At 55.0% G+C, this 16879-nt stretch overlaps 5 protein-coding genes across 5 annotated transcripts; 1 reads left to right on the top strand and 4 right to left on the bottom strand.

Moving 5' to 3' along the window:
- Positions 1–741: 741 nt before the first annotated feature.
- Positions 742–2134, bottom strand: ATEG_03355 (oxidoreductase, short-chain dehydrogenase/reductase family; the record flags this gene model as incomplete). Its single annotated transcript, XM_001212533.1, has 4 exons — positions 742–835; positions 930–1561; positions 1609–1700; positions 1753–2134. 4 exons carry the CDS (start codon positions 2132–2134, stop codon positions 742–744), a joined length of 1200 nt encoding a protein of 399 aa, XP_001212533.1.
- A 1329-nt stretch (positions 2135–3463) lies between these two features.
- Positions 3464–9887, bottom strand: atg2 (putative autophagy regulatory protein Atg2; the record flags this gene model as incomplete). The annotated part of the gene is made up of 4 exons (XM_001212532.1): positions 3464–3481; positions 3536–4465; positions 4514–9652; positions 9726–9887. 4 exons carry the CDS (start codon positions 9885–9887, stop codon positions 3464–3466), a joined length of 6249 nt encoding a protein of 2082 aa, XP_001212532.1.
- Positions 9888–10756: 869 nt separating this feature from the next.
- ATEG_03353 (putative CECR1 family adenosine deaminase) lies at positions 10757–12432 on the bottom strand (the record flags this gene model as incomplete). Its single annotated transcript, XM_001212531.1, has 2 exons — positions 10757–12225; positions 12306–12432. The coding sequence occupies 2 exons, from the start codon at positions 12430–12432 to the stop codon at positions 10757–10759; spliced, it is 1596 nt and encodes a 531-aa protein (XP_001212531.1).
- Positions 12433–13449: 1017 nt separating this feature from the next.
- On the top strand, positions 13450–15367 carry ATEG_03352 (NupC/NupG family nucleoside CNT transporter; the record flags this gene model as incomplete). Its single annotated transcript, XM_001212530.1, has 3 exons — positions 13450–13715; positions 13780–15034; positions 15086–15367. The coding sequence occupies 3 exons, from the start codon at positions 13450–13452 to the stop codon at positions 15365–15367; spliced, it is 1803 nt and encodes a 600-aa protein (XP_001212530.1).
- Positions 15368–15710: 343 nt separating this feature from the next.
- On the bottom strand, positions 15711–16400 carry ATEG_03351 (putative ubiquitin conjugating enzyme (UbcK); the record flags this gene model as incomplete). Its single annotated transcript, XM_001212529.1, has 3 exons — positions 15711–15816; positions 15877–16209; positions 16294–16400. 3 exons carry the CDS (start codon positions 16398–16400, stop codon positions 15711–15713), a joined length of 546 nt encoding a protein of 181 aa, XP_001212529.1.
- Positions 16401–16879: the final 479 nt, after the last annotated feature.

Here is a 16879-nt window from a genome sequence, read left to right as displayed (position 1 = left end):
ACTGCTTCTTCCACCCCAACTCCAGCGGCGACCTCGATCCCTCCACCGTCCAGGACCGCTGGTCCGTCCGCGTCCACCGCCAGCACATCGCCCGTCTGCAGTGCAACCCCGCCGACATCGACGCCATCCGCCGCGCCCTCCTCTCCGCCGACAACGACCCCTGCAACCCCGCCCGCCCCCGCGAGGACGACTGCCACCCCAGCTCGCTCCCGCCGCAGGTCTCGCCGCGCCGCCGCGCCGCCACCCTCGCGCACGCCCGCGGCGCCCGCTATCGCCCGCACACGGGCTCCGGTCTCGCCGAGACCTCGGCCGCCGCGGAGCCGAGGAATCGGCGCAAGAGTAGCGTCGGCGTTGGCGCGCTGCATGCATCGTCCGCGTCGCGCGTGGAAAATAGCTACCAGCATGGGTCGGCGCGGGACCCTCGCAATAAGAGCGAGCAGGGACTGAGACGGAAGAGTCTGGTCAGTGCGGCGTTGGCGTCGATGGTGGAGAATGCATAGTCTGCGGAGGACTCTGTAAATTGGGGCGGTCGTTTGGTTGTTAGATACCCGGTTGTCGTATCTTTGGTTACTTTTTTCTCTTCTCGGTACATATTACTAGCATGTATATACTGCAATGCACCGCGTGCAAATTCTATTACGCCGTCAAGGCTATACTATACATCCAGCATTGCAATAATCACTCCGCCCGTCTCCAGAGACAGGCAGACAGCAGACAGCAGCTACGACGACCGTCTCCGCCTTAGCCGCGCACACAACCGCCGGAACGCGCCCCCATGCCCGTTCTGCCCCTTCCGCCGATCTGCAACCGCCCGCCGCGACAGTTTCCGATGGATCTGGACGACGTCCGGCGACGTTAGCGTGTTCATCGTGGAGCCCGACACCCCAGCGAGGAGCGCGGGGCCCAGCACCCCGCTTTGATTGTCATACCCAAGACCGTCGTACTCATACCCGTACCCATACGCACGGTACGGCGGGGGCTGGTCCCACGTATTCGCCTGGTCATAACCATGGCCATGTGCATGTGCATGTCCATGTTCATGCTGCTCGCTGACCGGCGACCCCGGCTCCCCGATTTCGCTCCCCAGCGAGCTCACGGGCGACTGTGAACGCGGCGCCAGCGGGGCGGGCATGAGCCCCGCACCATCATCGTCATCGCGCTCTTCGAGACGCTCGGAGATAGACGGCATGGGGTGGTGCGGCGAGTCGCCGACGAGGTCGTGGTAGGCGTGCTCTGGGGGGTGCGGCGTCTCGTCTTCCTCGGCGATGGACTGCGTGCGGAGCGAGGCGTCGGAGTCCACGGCGTCGGGGGGGTTCTGCACGTCGTCGATGTAGGAGACGATGCGGGCGAAGCGGAGAGAGGCGCGCGGGTTGAGGATCTCGAAGGCGGTGCCGTGGTGAACGATTGTGGGGTTTGTGCTGGGGGGTTCATCATCTTCTTCCTCTGCTGGGAGGGGGTGGTCGTCGTCTGGGACTGTGGGGTGTTGATCTGGGAGTGCATGGGCGGTGTCTTGTGAGAGTGCGGTGTCGGGGTGTTTCTCCAGACGCTCGCGGAAGGTATCCTGCGCTTGTTAGTGGCGTCCATGAGATGGGGGATGGGTGCACGTACTAGGATCCTATGTGCGTCGTGTTTCGACGGCGACGGATGGACGTAGTAGATCTGCTCTGCGGACACGTCGAGCGGACTGGGCGACCCGCGGACTGTCTTTGTCAGTGACCATCACATGGTAGTATGCTACGGTATGGGACGTACGGCAAAAGCCGTCCAGACTCTCGGGGCCCTGTTCACTCCAGGCACTGGGTGAATGCGACGGCGACAGGGGCGGCGGACTCGAAGCCACGGACGAGGCAGCGAAGGGCGGCTGATGGGGCTGCGACATGTGCGCCTGGTACTGGTTCAGGTTGAAGGCGGCGTTCTTGCGCCGCAGCTTCTTCATCTCGTCGCTGTCGGCAGGCGGACTGTCGGACAGGTATCTGCGGTAGTGGTGTAGCGAGAGCACGCCGGGGAAGCCGGGGCCGCACACGGCGTTCAGCGAGGGCGAGGGCGAGCCGTGGTCGAGATCTACGGATGCCGGAGAGAGGGTGGGATGCGGATGAGGGAGGTCATGATGGGCGTCATGGTCTTTGGGATCCATGCTGCTGTTGCTGAGCTGCTGTCTTTGTTGGGCTGTACAACAGCACCGGAGGACAGGGCGTCAAAGAAAAGGAAAGAAGATCAAAAGAGGGGATAACGAAAGGAAGAAACGAATAGTAATGGTGGCAGTAACCGATCCCTTCAGGTGTCACGGCATCGAAGTCGTTTGGCTTCACTCCATGGTCGTGCTGAAGAAAGTCTCAACCATCATGCGATGCACCGGCTAGACCAGAGGCGATCAGCATGCTCCCGCCGGGACCGGAAGGGCGGATGGGATAAAATAGATGGTGGTGAGCAGAGTGAGATGGATCAGGTTGTAGATTGCGTTGCAGGAGTCGACCGAAGAAGGGGACTCCACCGTCGGGTCAACACATACCCAGCGTACGTACTGGTTAGTTCATAGATGAGAAGTGCATTTCCGAATCCATCCATCCATCCACCCGTCCATCCATCAATCAATCAATCATCGACCAAGCCAGGGATGAGAGTAGGTCACATTGGACGGTTGACGTGCAGAAAAGTGAGAGAACTGCAGGGCGCGAATCAGGGTGTGACGGGTCAAGAGCCGACGATTGGATTCATCAACCAGCGCTTTTGTCGCCGTCTTGGGCACCGGCTAACGTGGCCCACCATCTGCGGACTGATGACCCTCCAGCATGAACGGCCATGAACGGCGATCGCCTGTTTCACCAGCACGCCAGACGCTGTGATTTGTCCGTCGTGTTGACGCTGTCGGGCCAATCGACGGCGACGGTGTCGTGGTGTTCTATAATTATGTACTGGTGGCGGTGGACGAGAATCCGTCTGCTTCTTCTTCAGCCGCATCTGGATCCCCGGCGGCTTTGTCCCACTGGCGCCAGCAGAATTGCCCGTGTTTCAGAAGGTTGCACAGTCCAAGCGAGGAGCTTAGGTAGGTACCCTCCTGTCCGTCTTACCCTACTCTGTACTGCCTATCTACTACCTGAGGTAGATGTTGATTGACAGTACCTACTCAACGAATCTATCAGATGGACTCCATGACGATGTGGATGAGATCAATAACAAAGCTAATCATGCAGCAGATCCAATCGCATCCCAACACCAACTCATGGCTGCTGACCGTGTCATCCCAGAAACAACAAAATGAATGAATAAAAAAAAGTGGAGAGTCAACGAGGCATCGAGTCATTCCGTCGTAAAGTAAATCAGTCTGAGGGCCAACTCCATCCGGCCGCGTGCAAGATTGGTATAGAGCAGTGTAACTTCAAGAACAATCGCAAAGGTAAAGAAAAGAAAAGAAAAGAAAAGAGAGTAATCGATCGTCGTGATCGAAATTCGCCGAAAGTCAACTCTAATGGCGTTTATATTTCTGCAAGATACCAGTCAGCAACAGCTCCATACTCCAACAACGAACGCAACTTACATCTTCCATCTTCCGTCGGTTGCTCGGATCTAGCGTGTTGCCTGCCCCCAACAACGTCTGTCCCACGGCCTTGGACACCCCGATCGCAGGGCGAAGCACCACCGTCGGCGCACGCTTCCACACGGCCTTGGCCGCCGCCGTTGCACTGCCGCTCTCAACGATCTCGCCAGGCACGGCAACGATCGCATCGCGCGCCAGTAGAAGATCGCGCTCAAGCCCGCGGAACGCACCCCGAAGCCCCTGGACGACCCCAATCGGCTGATCGGCGTACAGCGAGATCTTCTTGGCTTCTTCCTCATCGGTGGAGTCTTCCTCCGACACGGGAACAGGCGCATTGGGACTCGTCAACATTTCCTCTGCACCCTGTAACACGGTCTGAGTGCCGATGGCCAGTTTAGCGCCGAGCTTGACCAGTTCGTTCGACGTTGTCTTGGCGAATGACCATGCGCCTTTCTGGATGCTGCGCACGATCCGACCGTCCTTGCGATACTCGCGCATGGGGACGACAACGAGATCCTTCACGCCCCCACCCACATTGACCAGGGACCGGATTGGAGCCAGTCCAGCAAGCACGCTCGGAAGTTGGTTCCTCTTGATGTCCGGCATCCAAATATCGTTCAACGTCTGTCCCAGCTTGTCGAACCCCGCGATCCCGTAGATAATCACATGGCGCATCACCATGTCTGCCCCGTCGAGCACGAAGAAGTTCATAAACTCGGTCGTACGGCCGGACTGAAGACCGGCATAGTCCACTCGCTTAGGTTTGAAATCCAGCTTGACCGGGATAGAATTAACTTCGACTCGCTGCAGGAACGGGATATCCTGCGGAGAGGGCGAAGCGGGGGCCGAGTCGTCCCTGAACTCAAAGAAACGGCTCAAGAAGTCGAGAGCATCCTGGTCAACATGTAGCCGAAGAGGGAGGATAGTCGCCTGTAGTAATCAGCAGATATCCAATGTCCATGTTTATCGCAACCATACCTTGAGCACTATCTCGGAAGCAGCCAACTCGGGCACTGGGCGCACCGTCAACACCTCGAGATGCACCATGCTCGTGCCGCTTTCCTTCTCCCCAGCTTCGTGCATATACGTAGCGAACTTCTTCCATGTCGACGTGGGCACATGATCAAAGATCTCCAAGTCCTTTATCCGCACGTCCAAGGAACTCTGTGTTTCTCCAGAGTCCGGTGGAAACACAACCAGGTCTGCGCAAATCCCTTTCAATTCAAACGTCATTTTATGATACTTGCTCCGGGATAGACGCAGCTTCTTCTTGAACGGGGGAGAGTGGTTCTGTCGCGCAGTGGCACCAGTGACGGTTGTCGTGGTGGCATAGCTACCCGTCTCGCTCGCTAGATCATCAATACCCCGGTTGATATCCTGACGCAGTTCCCTCGGATCTTTGTTTGCCGGAATGCCAATATAGATCGAGTTGAAAAGACAGTCGCCAATCACAGACTCCTCGTCGTCATCGAAGCCTGGGGACGCCCGATTGCCAACCCTGGCGCGTTTTTCCGTAGCCCGCTTCTCAACGTCTTTTACAGCCTTAGAGATTGTGTCCCGGGTTCGCTGCCAGTCGTAACCATCAAACAGATTCCATATCACGTGGGCGTCGCGCACCCGGATCCTCAGAGGGCTCTTCTGGAGCTTCGAGTCATCGGAAAGACCATAGGTATTCTGCGTGGAATCCCACCTGTGCGCCGTACCACCCACAGCCGACTGTTTGGCAAAGTGGTCGTCGCGGAAATCAAGCTCTGAAACACTTGACGACATGTAATATTGTGAATGGAAGCTGTCCAGAAGCTCGTTTGACCCTGAACCTGCCAAGTTCTCATGCAAGGAGGCGTTTTCAGACCCCGGCTTGACCGGATAGAAATCGCTCACGTACTCGAGCTCGTCCTCGATCTGGTTCCCTTTTGTGTTTGCCGGTTGGGCCAAATCGGAAGACCCTTCGGCAGCATGCTCAGGCGAAGCTGCATCCGTTGCAAACGCATCACCCGAAAATGACGCTAGCATGTCCTGAATTGGAAGAACCTCAGTGCGGTACTTCACGGCAACACTGGGCGGAGTAGGCGGCTGAAGCCCGTTCACAATGCTGATTAGAGTTTGCGTAGAATCGGCACAAGTTTCGAGGATTAAGAGGTCATCTCTGAATTCCACATCTAGTGACTTGGTACCATCTTCGCTTAGCTGCATGATTCGAATGGTAGCCGTTGCTGATGAGATCGAGGAGATGGGAACGAAGCCCATCTCAATAAATGAATGGACTTGATCACTCTGCGGGGTTGTCCATCTTCCCTGACGCGGGTTATCCGTGATTCCAATATTCTGGACGTCATCGATCACCATCACCGACGCTTTGCGAAGATCTAGCGTGGCTTCGGAGGATGCAGGGTCGTGAATAGCCCCGGAAAACTTGGCATTAGTAAGGACAAGGAGTCCTTTGGCAGCCGTTCCTCGAGGGTTCAAGCCGATGACACTGTCACGCAGTACCACAGCCAGTTTTATAGGCTTGACTGGCCCCCTCGGGCTTTCATGTCCACCAGAGACTGGGGAAATATGTGGTGGAGGTAGATCGGCAAGATTTACCAGAGAGCTGGTCATATTTTCAGCAACCTTTCCAGCTGTCATGTCATCACTCAGACCGAGAAATGCAACCATTGATGGTACCGTGTATTCTGCACGAAGATTGTAAACCTTGACCTTGATTGTCGGTTCCATCTCATCGGCAATAAAACGAGCCATCAGCATCGGATGTTGGGCCTGAGCCATGTGCAATGGCAGTGCTTCCCCAACCAGTTCCTCGATCTCATTCCGGACGACTGTCATGGAGCCCAATCGAGCAGCCACCAGTGAGGGAATACTAATGTAGGCTGTTTCCGCCTCTTTCAGGCGAACCGTGATGTCTCCAACCTGTCCACCGACATGCATTCTAGCCTCAAAATCGCGAACGAGAGCCAGTGACAAGATACCTGGTCTATCATCTTCAGGTAAGTACTTGGTGACATTGGAAAGTTTCCCAAGTTCGTCACCGAGCTGTGAGAGGTGCTCTAGATCTTGGATGCGTGAAATGGCCACACGTGCTCCGTCGACGGTGGCTCGCAGAATGGACCCCTGTCTTCGCTGGCGGAGGAGCGTGTCCAGCATGATATCATCATCCTCATCGTACTTGTCTTTTGATGGTGTTATCAACGACAGTAGCCTGTCAAGATCATCATCATCTGGACTGAACAGAAACTCCACTCTGATGTTGGTGAAGTTGACCTTTGCGGGTGCATCCCTCGTGCCCTCCAGAGACAAGGGCCCACTCAGTTTGGCCTTGTCAATCTGTACCGCGATGCCCTTCTGTCTGCTGACGACTTTAACGGCCGTTGTCCTTAGCTTGAGGTAATGTGTCTCTCCAACAACATCAAGGGCCATCCCGCCAATACGCGAGTCGACCTTCCACGGGATAGACGGCTGTCGAGACTCCTTTACTGGTGGGGGCGAAGGTTCAAAATGAACACCGCGTGACCGCTTGGGGGGCTCCTTCTGCGCCTTTACACCAGATACGGATGGGATCGAATTTCCAAGCTCTAGAATGGTGCTCAGGCCACCAATCCACCCCAATACGTCCTCCAAACGCTGGACATTGATATTCACTTGCAAGGGGAGTGTTGCAATGTTGACTCTCGCAGAATCGGCTGATTTTGTCAAGGAGAGGGAAACATCTCCGTGCACAGGAGACAAGACATCTCGTACCGACTCTCGCATTTTCAGGTCCTCGCTGAACGAGATGAGATCTTCAGACGCAAAACCCAATGTGAACTTTGCTAGCTCTAAGCGGAGCTTTGTCGCGTTGCCAGTCTCTGAGTAATGGGCTTGCAAGCCAGCCACCGTAGTTTGTAAAAGAACATCTTCATGCATTAATCCGAAATATGTTGGAGAATGTATTCGAGAATCTTCGGGGGGGTAGGCATGCCCCGGGATATGTTCGACAAATTTGATTGAAAACTTGCCAAAGGAGAGACTGATTGCTTGGTCACTGTGCGAATCTTGCTGTGAGCGACTCTTTTTGGGTGTTTCCGAATCGTTATGGGCAAAGGCATCCACAACTCTCTGGCCGACTTTAGCAAGGAGCCACCCAGTGGAGATGTCAAAATGGATCTCAGCTGAATGAAGTTCGATGGCAGTCTCATCTTGTGAGCGTTTAGGGTAGGACCGTCGCTCTGAGTGTCCAGAAACGTTTGGATCCACGCCTCCGTGAGAGAAAGACATTTCAGACACGGCTCCGGAAGGCTCATCGGTCCCATCCCGCGAAGGTACCCAAATAGACATTTTATCAATTGTCAAAAACCTCTTTGCAATGTCGTTGAGCTTGTTCAAGCCCTGGGTCGACTCAAAAGAGCCTTTATCAGTGGCTTCGGAATGTGCCGTGCGAGATCCATCCAAAGGATATTCTTGGGGGATATGTGATCCTGCTTGTGCATGAAGCCGTGGTGTCGCTGCCGTTGTTTCGTCTTTCTCGTCACGAGTCCGATTTGTGTCGCCGGAGCATTGTGATCGATTATGGACGTCGAAATACCGCGTCGCGGTAGATCCCGGGGAATCCCATGCCCCAGGGATGTTAGGTACAAAGCTTCTGGATGTCGATCCATGGCTAATGGCGCTCATGTACATGCTTTGTGCTTCTTCATGAGAGTATATCTTGGATTCAGAAAGGTCACCGTCTCTGAAGGAATTAGAGGTGGAGCTTGAACTACCTTCTTCAGAAGGAGGTGCGGGTTGAGATCCAGACATATGTGCTCGTACTTCATGCTGAGGTTCTTCGGCATGCTGGTTCTCGCTCAATGAATCTTCTGGCAGGGAATGTTCACTGGAAGCATCCCGCCCAAGGGAAGCGCTGCCAAATGACCCCGTCCTATCTTCCAAGACCTGCCCATGAATTGTGGGAGAAGAAACTTCCTGTAGGGTGTGATGGGCCATTGTGGGCTCGAAGTTAAAGGTACTGGAATCATGGAGTCGGGGAGTGTCTTCTTCTCGGGCGGAGGGTGCATCATCTCTGGGGAGATTGACTGAGCGCTCGAGATCCTCGTCATGCAAGTGAGAGTCGATAACAGAATCCAAGTAATCCGGATTATCTAGCAGTTTATCGTCGTCCGAGAAGTTCTGCGAGTCTCCAAGATGTCCATAGCTCCTGGTTTCTTCCGTGTCGGCGTCCGAGAACCGCCCATCGTAGGTGTAGACCGACCCTGCCATTTCCAACTCATGAGGAGCTTCTGGAACAGGTTCATCGTCGCTCTGTGGGGGAGCGAAAATAGTGGACTGTGTCATGCCTAGGCCGGGATTTGAATCTGACGGATTGAGCTCTGGTGAAGGCGACATAACTTCGCTGGGAGGTTGACTTGGCCTCGACTGGACAGGGGTGGAAGGAGAGAGTGGAGGAGCGGTAAATCGAGAGTAGTTGGAGAAGACGATCGGGTCAGATATTAGAGCAAGGTTGACATCAGAGACCGAGATCTGCCGTTTGCCCCAACGTAATATGCCTTCTTCGGAATCATGAGATTTCGAAACTGCACCCACGTTGATCTGGCGAACGCTTATAAGCCCCGTCACGAGATCCGGCTTTTCCTCAGGCTGCCGCTTCGACGGGCCATCTTGCTTTGTCTCGACATCCACCCGTATGGAAACGTCCTCGACCTCAACTTGTAGTCGTTCCACGACACCTTTCAAGAAGCCTGCCACAAAACTGGGTAGCGAGACGGCCTCTTCGCCCAGACCAAACTCCTCTTCATCGTCGCTGGATGATGTCGAAGTATGCTGTAGCACCTGGGACTGGGATGATATGGCGGCCTGCAGCTCCTCTTTCTCTTCTTTTGGTTCTGCCTGTAGGAACGACTCGGCGAGGTCAGTCGGGTTTGGCAAGACATGATCATCCCCGGTATCATCTGTGGGGCTTCGATGTGTATCCTGGTCCGCAGATACGTCGTTGAGGGGCAACCGGAGGTGGACGTCGATACCGCTCGTTTGAAAGATGATCCCACTGCTGTAGATATCCGCAGGGACTGTCAACCTCAACAGCCGGATCCGAGCACTGAGTAGTTCACTGGAGGGAGGCAGACGGAGAAGCGTCGATAATTTCTAGATTCAGAGCAAGACAAGATTAGCATTGCGCGATGAGCAGGGGAGCAGGCCAGTGTTATAATGAACATACCTCCAGCCTCAGGCCAATATCGCGCAGTTCAACGGTGCTTCGTTGGCCCCAGCGAATTCCCAGACTGTCCAGATCTAGTGCTTCGGTGTCGACAAGCTCCAGCCGGGACAGAGCATATCGAAGCAGTCGCTTCTGGAAGAAGGAGGGTAGGAAGTACGCCATGGCGGGGGAAGAGGAGCCCGACCGAGGCTCATTTAAGGATCGCAGGTGTCATCGGGATAGGGGCATAATAAGAAAATAAGCAACAGGGGGGAGAGAGAAGGGAAGCGATGCGTTGGTAAGGTCAGGTCCAGCTAGGTGGTTTGCTGGACGACGCGGAGGAGCGTTGTTGGAGGGTGTTAGGCGGGAGGCGGATGACGTTTCGGCCGCTAGTCGCTGATAGGGCCTAGACTGCCGGATAGTGAGCACACTGGGATTCATCAGGCGGGGCGTCCACCCCATGACAACTCACTCTGACGTTGTTCAGTTTCCTGGAACAAAGTGAGAGACAGGCGGAAAGCTCTTGACTGTGACACGCGGATGATGTCGTTGCACCTTCAAGTCTACGCGTTATGGACTGGACTGAGCGGAGCGTTGGATAAGGCACCGACCCAGGCACAGTATGGATGCCGGTTTTCTCAACGGGCTACGGAGATTCTGAAAAAATTCAAGAAGGACATGTGCAGGACTTGCATCTCTGATAATGTTCCAACTTGATTCTCTTTGCTTATTAGCTCGACGATGTACCTGGTACCTTGAGATTTCATACATGACCAGTCTGTACAGTAGGTCACAATGACTAATCAATGGAGTGTCACAAAATTATGCAGAGTCCGGAGATAAGCTTTTCGCTCCACTTTCCCTTGCCCGACAGAACTTCCTCTTTTGATTAAGACATTAGGATCTGGGATATTGTTACACAGAATGGACCTTCACAATAGAATAAGACATTCTGATGTGGAACATGATTCTCCTCCTCAAAGTGATCCTATCCCCAATATTGGGGCGGAAGGCCTCATTATAGAGTAGACGTTCCCAACAGCAAGTACTGCTCAATCCTCAATATCCACCTCGGCAAATTCCAACGCAACCCATTCGCAGAACCTTTCGAACTCGGAATACCATTCCTTCAGTCGAAGGGCTTTCGTTCCTTCGCCAAGGATGCCTTCTCGAAGTTCCGATACCCATTCCTTAGTGGGTTGGTCGGTGAAACAGCTCCACCGGACTGAATTCTCGGCCATCATAGCAAGATCTGTGAGCCCCATATGCTCGCTCTCGAATGTTTTCCAGAATGTAGAGGTCATGGTGTTCATGCTTTCCGTGGAGGTTGATGGAACATCATTGCAAAGTGCGACAGAGGCGCCACGGGACAGTAGTGCGGAAAGAGGGACAGACTGAGCACCGGCTTCCGGGACAGGACAACATTCAAGCAAGATCTTCTTCTCCTTCGTCAGGTCAATGAGAAGTGGATGTCTGTAGAGTGACAACCCGTGGCCGATGCGTCGGGTCCCTAGCAAGATAGCATCAAACGCATCTGACTCGGACAGCGCACCTGAAAGTTGTTCGCCCGCATGAAAAAAGAAGGGGATATCAACTCCCTCTTCCATGCACTGTCTGCGAAACCAAAACAATATTGGAACCAAATCTGTCAATGACCGATTGCTGTCTCGTCCCACAACGTCAAAACCACAGACAACGTCGGGGAATTCCGTCTTTGCTAGGATGCACTGCACCATATCGTCAAAGACGCATCTGTTCGATGAAATACGAGTGGCGGTCCAGATGACTCGAGCTCCATGGAAAGTCTGACCAGCGTCGGTCGTTTTGAAGCTATTGACTTCCTCCTGGAAGACACGACACCAGTCCATGAAGGAGTCTTCGTCGGGTTCGTTGTTTCCTTCCCGTCGGAAGGGAATTTCAAACGAATTTCGGATTTCCACATATTTAATGCCGTCTGCAGCGAGTTGGCTGAACACACGATGTAGACATGCGCGCAGGATGGGCTCGTAGGTTAGAAGCGAATCAATAATCGACGCAGCGCTGTGGGTACTGTCATAACGTGTGGACTCGGGGTGTAGACCGAAACGAGTCCTAAGCCATTCTCGAAATGCGGGTTCTCCACCCTTGGGGAAGGTTGATGCAGCCTTCTGCAGCGGGGTGAGGGTCGTGGGACGGTAGGATGACTCCCACAAAGTTGGCTCCTCTGTTTCTTCGGATTGAGAAGAATGCCGAAAGTAGAACGGAGCGCTTTCGTAGTCGCTGTCCACTACGAAAGGACTTGGAGCCGCGATGCAGATCCCCGGCGTGGTAAAAGCCAAGTCAACCAAGAAGCCGACATCGACTAGGGTGTTGAGATGTGCGTGGAGAAGAGACCCCTTGGGCATGCGATGCAAGATGCGCCAGAGATCGGAGTTCTCCACCGGGCCCGACGGGTGTTGGGTCAGATCCCGGTCGCGGATCTTGGAAACGATCTTACATGCGGTGGCAGCGATCGGCGACAGGGCTTTGCGGAGAGTGAAATCTGGGGTTGTCAGACAGATACGCAGGGGGGTTTAGAGACGGAATAGGTTTCTCGAATGGACCGGGGTGAAGGGGTCCCACCATGCCGTTGCTTTTGCTCCTCGACGATTAGCGAGGTGCGGCCCCGCAGGTACTGTTGGATGAAGGGATCGTCTTGCTGGGGGATTCCCTCTTCCAGCTCCCATTGTGTATTGGATGCGCCGCCCATGATGTGGTTGAAGGAAGGGTCTGTTGAGTTGAGTTGCCGACGTGGAATTGTACCTAGGTAGAGTGGTGGTGGTGAAGTATGTACCTATCCAGGAACTCTCTTAGGTAACCTCTAGGGTCCACTGTGTTGTTTGCGGCTAGTGACATCATTCCACCCATCAATACTCTGCACCTACACGCCCTCTCTCTCGGTACAGATGCAGATTCTCTATACAATTCTAGGTCGTTGAAGTTGAAGCCGAGTATCTGATCATTTCTTTCAATTGAAGGCCCAACAGAGTCAACGATTGTCCAGTGCGATAAATCCCTCGCCACCTCCGATGTAACCCTCCAGCACTAAAGACGGAGATGGACCGGAGGTTTGCATTAACTCGCGGGTCCCGAAAGCCATTGGTCGGGAAGGATTCCTATCTGGATCCTGTGGACACGCCAAGGCCACAGCCAATGAATGATCGTGCAACAGAAATGTCCTGATTGAGTGACCAGATACACAGTTTGCATGGGGCCGGACAAACCACCCACAAGAGGATCTACTCCGGTGGTTAGGGTTAAGGTAGACGGACAACTTCCTATCTAACTAACCCTAAGAGAGAAGCGCAGCACACGATCAGTGGCCAACATCCCTGCTGATCTGGCGCTGTTAGTGCTGCAACAGTCTTATCGGCGAGGCCGAGGGAGGAGAATACTTTTCCGCTCTGCCCGGTTGTGAGCATTCTGGGGACACCCTTGCAGGTGTCACTTGACCATTATCATCGCCATCATATCATCATATCATCTCCGTGTTATCACCCTTGATTGGGGCCTTCTTGCCTTCTTTGAATTCCAGAACTCCTAGTAGACCACAATGGGACCAGTCCACTATCTCGGTAGTCCCAGCCATTATTAGCTTCAGTCCCCTCACCCAACGGCTGATAAGTTGGCTGATTTCTCCTCTTTCTGTTCCACCTCCACCTTAAAAAGCTCTTTCGCCGAATCTTTCCGTCCCTCCTCTCAATTTTCTGGGAAAATCGAGGAGACCATGGAGAAAACACCGGAGGTTCCTTCGCAGGTGACTTCCGCTGATCCCTCGGGACAGCCTGAGGAGGATATCAAATATTCATCGGAGAAAAACATTGTCCCCGAATCCACCTCGCTCGACAGCAATGGCCATCGCAGAAGCGACAATGATCTCGAAGAGGCCGGCGAGACCGTCTCCCAGACTTCTCGCTACCGGCAGTACTACCGGGCGTATCGTCCATACTTCAAACATGTTTTCTACGCCGTTGTCTGGCTCCTCTTCACCGGGTGAGTAGTCTTATCGCACATTCCCCAGCCAAATAATCACCACTCATCCCGGGTGCATGTGTAGATGGTGGATTGCCGGCCTCATCCTCCACCGACATGATCTCGGCTGGCTGATTCCCTTCCTCCTCTACCTCGCCATCACGCTGCGGCTTATCTTCTTCTACGTGCCCGTCTCCATCGTCACTCGCCCAGTCTACTGGCTCTGGAACCAGACAGCCGGGCGGTTTGTGGCCCTCATCCCCGAGCGTCTTCGCATTCCCGGCGCCGCCCTCCTTACCATCGGTGTTATCCTGGTCGGTTCGTTCGTCTCCGATGAATCGGCCGACAACACGCGCGCCAACCGGGCCGTCAGCCTCTTTGGGCTCGTCGTCTTCCTCTTCGCGCTCTGGTTGTCGTCGCGCAATCACCGCCTCATTGTCTGGCACACCGTCATCGTCGGAATGCTGGTGCAGTTCATCGTCGCGCTCTTCGTGCTCCGCACCAAGGCCGGCTACGACATCTTCAACTTCATCTCCATGCTCGCGCGCCGCCTCCTCGGCTTCGCCATGGAGGGCGTCGACTTCCTCATCGCCGACCACTCCTCCGACTACAGCTCCTGGTTCATCGTCAGCGTGATCCCTGCCATCATGTTCTTCGTGTCCATCGTCCAGTTGCTCTACTACATTGGCGTGCTCCAGTGGGCCATCGGCAAGTTCGCCGTTTTCTTCTTCTGGAGCATGCGCATCTCCGGCGCCGAGGCCGTCGCCGCCGCCGCATCCCCCTTCATCGGCCAGGGCGAGTCCGCCATGCTCATCAAGCCCTTCGTCGCCCACCTCACCCGAGCCGAGATCCACCAGGTCATGTGTTCCGGCTACGCCACCATCGCCGGCTCCGTCCTCGTCGCCTACATCGGCATGGGCGTCAACCCGCAGGCTCTCGTCTCCTCCTGCGTCATGAGCATCCCCGCCTCTCTCGCGGCTTCTAAGCTGCGCTGGCCCGAGGAGGAGGAAACTCTCACCTCCGGCCGCGTCGTCGTGCCCCATGACGACGAGGAAACCAAGCCCGCGAACGCCCTGCACGCCTTCACCAACGGCGCCTGGACCGGCGTCAAGATTGCCGGCATGATCGCCACCGTCCTCCTCTGTATCATCTCCCTCGTCGGCCTCATCAACGGCCTCCTCACCTGGTGGGGCCGCTACCTCAACATCAACGACCCCCCACTTACCATTGAGCTCATCGTGGGTTACATCTGCTACCCCATTGCCTTTTTGCTGGGCGTGAGCCGCGAGAACGACGACATCCTCAAGGTCGGCGAGCTCATCGGCACCAAACTCGTCATGGTGTGTTCCGCTCTCCTCCAAAAATTGCCCGAATAGATGCTAATGACGCAGAACGAATTCGTCGCGTACGACGCCCTCCAAAACAAAGACCGTTATAAGGACCTCTCGAACCGCTCGCGCCTGATTGCCACCTACGCCCTGTGCGGCTTCGCCAACATCGGCTCGCTGGGCAACCAGATCGGTGTGCTGGCGCAACTGGCGCCGAGCCGGGCCGGCGATGTGTCCCGCGTGGCGGTCAGCGCGATGCTGACGGGAGCGATCAGCACGCTGAGCAGTGCAGCCATTGCTGGATTATTGATTAAGGACGAGGCGAGTTACCTTACGACGTCGTAATGTTCATGTGTGCACCACCATGTGCCTTCGATTTGCTCTGAAAGCGGAATCAAGATACCAAATACCAAAGGAAACAATTAGGATGTATCAAACAAGAATAATAAGGCAGAAACACCAGAAGCAATATGTATTTCAAAGAACGCGACGAGCGTCTGCGCCGCAGGCCACGCCCCAACGCACCAACTCCAGAACCGTATCCATGCATGCCCCCGAGCGACAAAAGAAAGAAACGCGATGACCGCGGTCCGAACATGCAATGCAGCCAACAGAAAGAACGGGTCTCGTCGGTTCGCTCTGTCCAAACGCCATGGCGATGCGCGCCATCCCAGCCCTGTACATAGCTTTACTCAATGTCCTCGATGTCGCGGTGTCTCGCGAGCACGTGCCGCTTGTACTCCTCCTGGTCGGTGTCCCAGAGCTCGGCGGCCTGCGCGTTCAGGGGGCTCGCACTGTGCATATATCAGTACGCGACTTCTGCAAGCAGAAAAAGTGGGGAGGCGGTCACATACTTGTTGGGCTCACCGAGCAAGCTCTGCAGACTGAGCAGCACGCTCTGCACATTATACACAGCACTCCACTTGTCCTTGAGGATGTCGAGGCAGATGCGGCCTGAGAAGTCGACGTTGGGGTGGTAGATGGGAGTTTTGAAGAGCACGGTCGGCGGCGAGTAAGGGTAGTTATTGGGGAAGGCGAACGAGAGCTTGAAGGAGAGGCCCTCGTAGGGGGTCTCGGTCGGGCCGGTGATGGTCGCCGTCCAGGAGAGCAGGTTGCCGTCCGCGTCAGGGAAGGCGGAGATGCCGGGCGAGGGCGACAGCATTAGCTGCATCAATTCGGCTTGGAGGCTAATCGGTCGAAGTTTGGTCAGTAAGGTCCCAGCATACACGCCGCACGACAACTCTCATCCAGCGCCTGGGGATCGCACGAACCGTTTCGTCACGCTCTGGCTGTCGGTGCGCTGTCCGGCGGAGTTGAGCTTGGACGCCTCCAGCGCGTCGGGAGTGGAGTTCTGGGTGTCCTCCATCGTGTAGTCCATGGTGTCGGTGTGTTGAGGATACGGCGTAAAAAGCGAGGGAGAGAGAGAGAGAGAGGCTACTGCCGAACTGAGAAGCAGAGAATAAAGGGTGTAAGTGTAGAAGGAATGTACAGTATGGCCTCCGGGATGGTAAGGTTGCTGTCTGGAATGACGCCGGAACCGAATGCAGGATGATCGTTGGTTGGAAGGCTCGGGTCGACCCACCGGCGGATCGGAATCAGAAAGACAGAGACGAAGAGATACTGAAGAAGAATTCTCGGTCGATGAAGACAGCTAAAGGACGGATGTGCGATGAGAGACACGCAGGAAGGGCTGGCATTGAGGAGAAAGAAGGACCAGAAAGAAAGAGAGCGCGGCGATTAGTGTTGTTTACGACTCCACCGGCGTCCCCGGCAACACCAGCAGTCCCCGCCTGATCGTACTGGCTGACTTGTCACTTGATAAGTATTATTACTATTATTATTGGGAGTAAAACTACT

Source organism: Aspergillus terreus, genomic scaffold (genome assembly GCF_000149615.1).
Source record: "Aspergillus terreus NIH2624 scaffold_4 genomic scaffold, whole genome shotgun sequence".
Classification (NCBI taxonomy): Eukaryota; Fungi; Ascomycota; class Eurotiomycetes; order Eurotiales; family Aspergillaceae; genus Aspergillus; species Aspergillus terreus.
The sequence above is the reverse complement of the archived record's forward strand: the minus strand, read 5'-3'. Positions and strand labels throughout refer to the sequence as shown.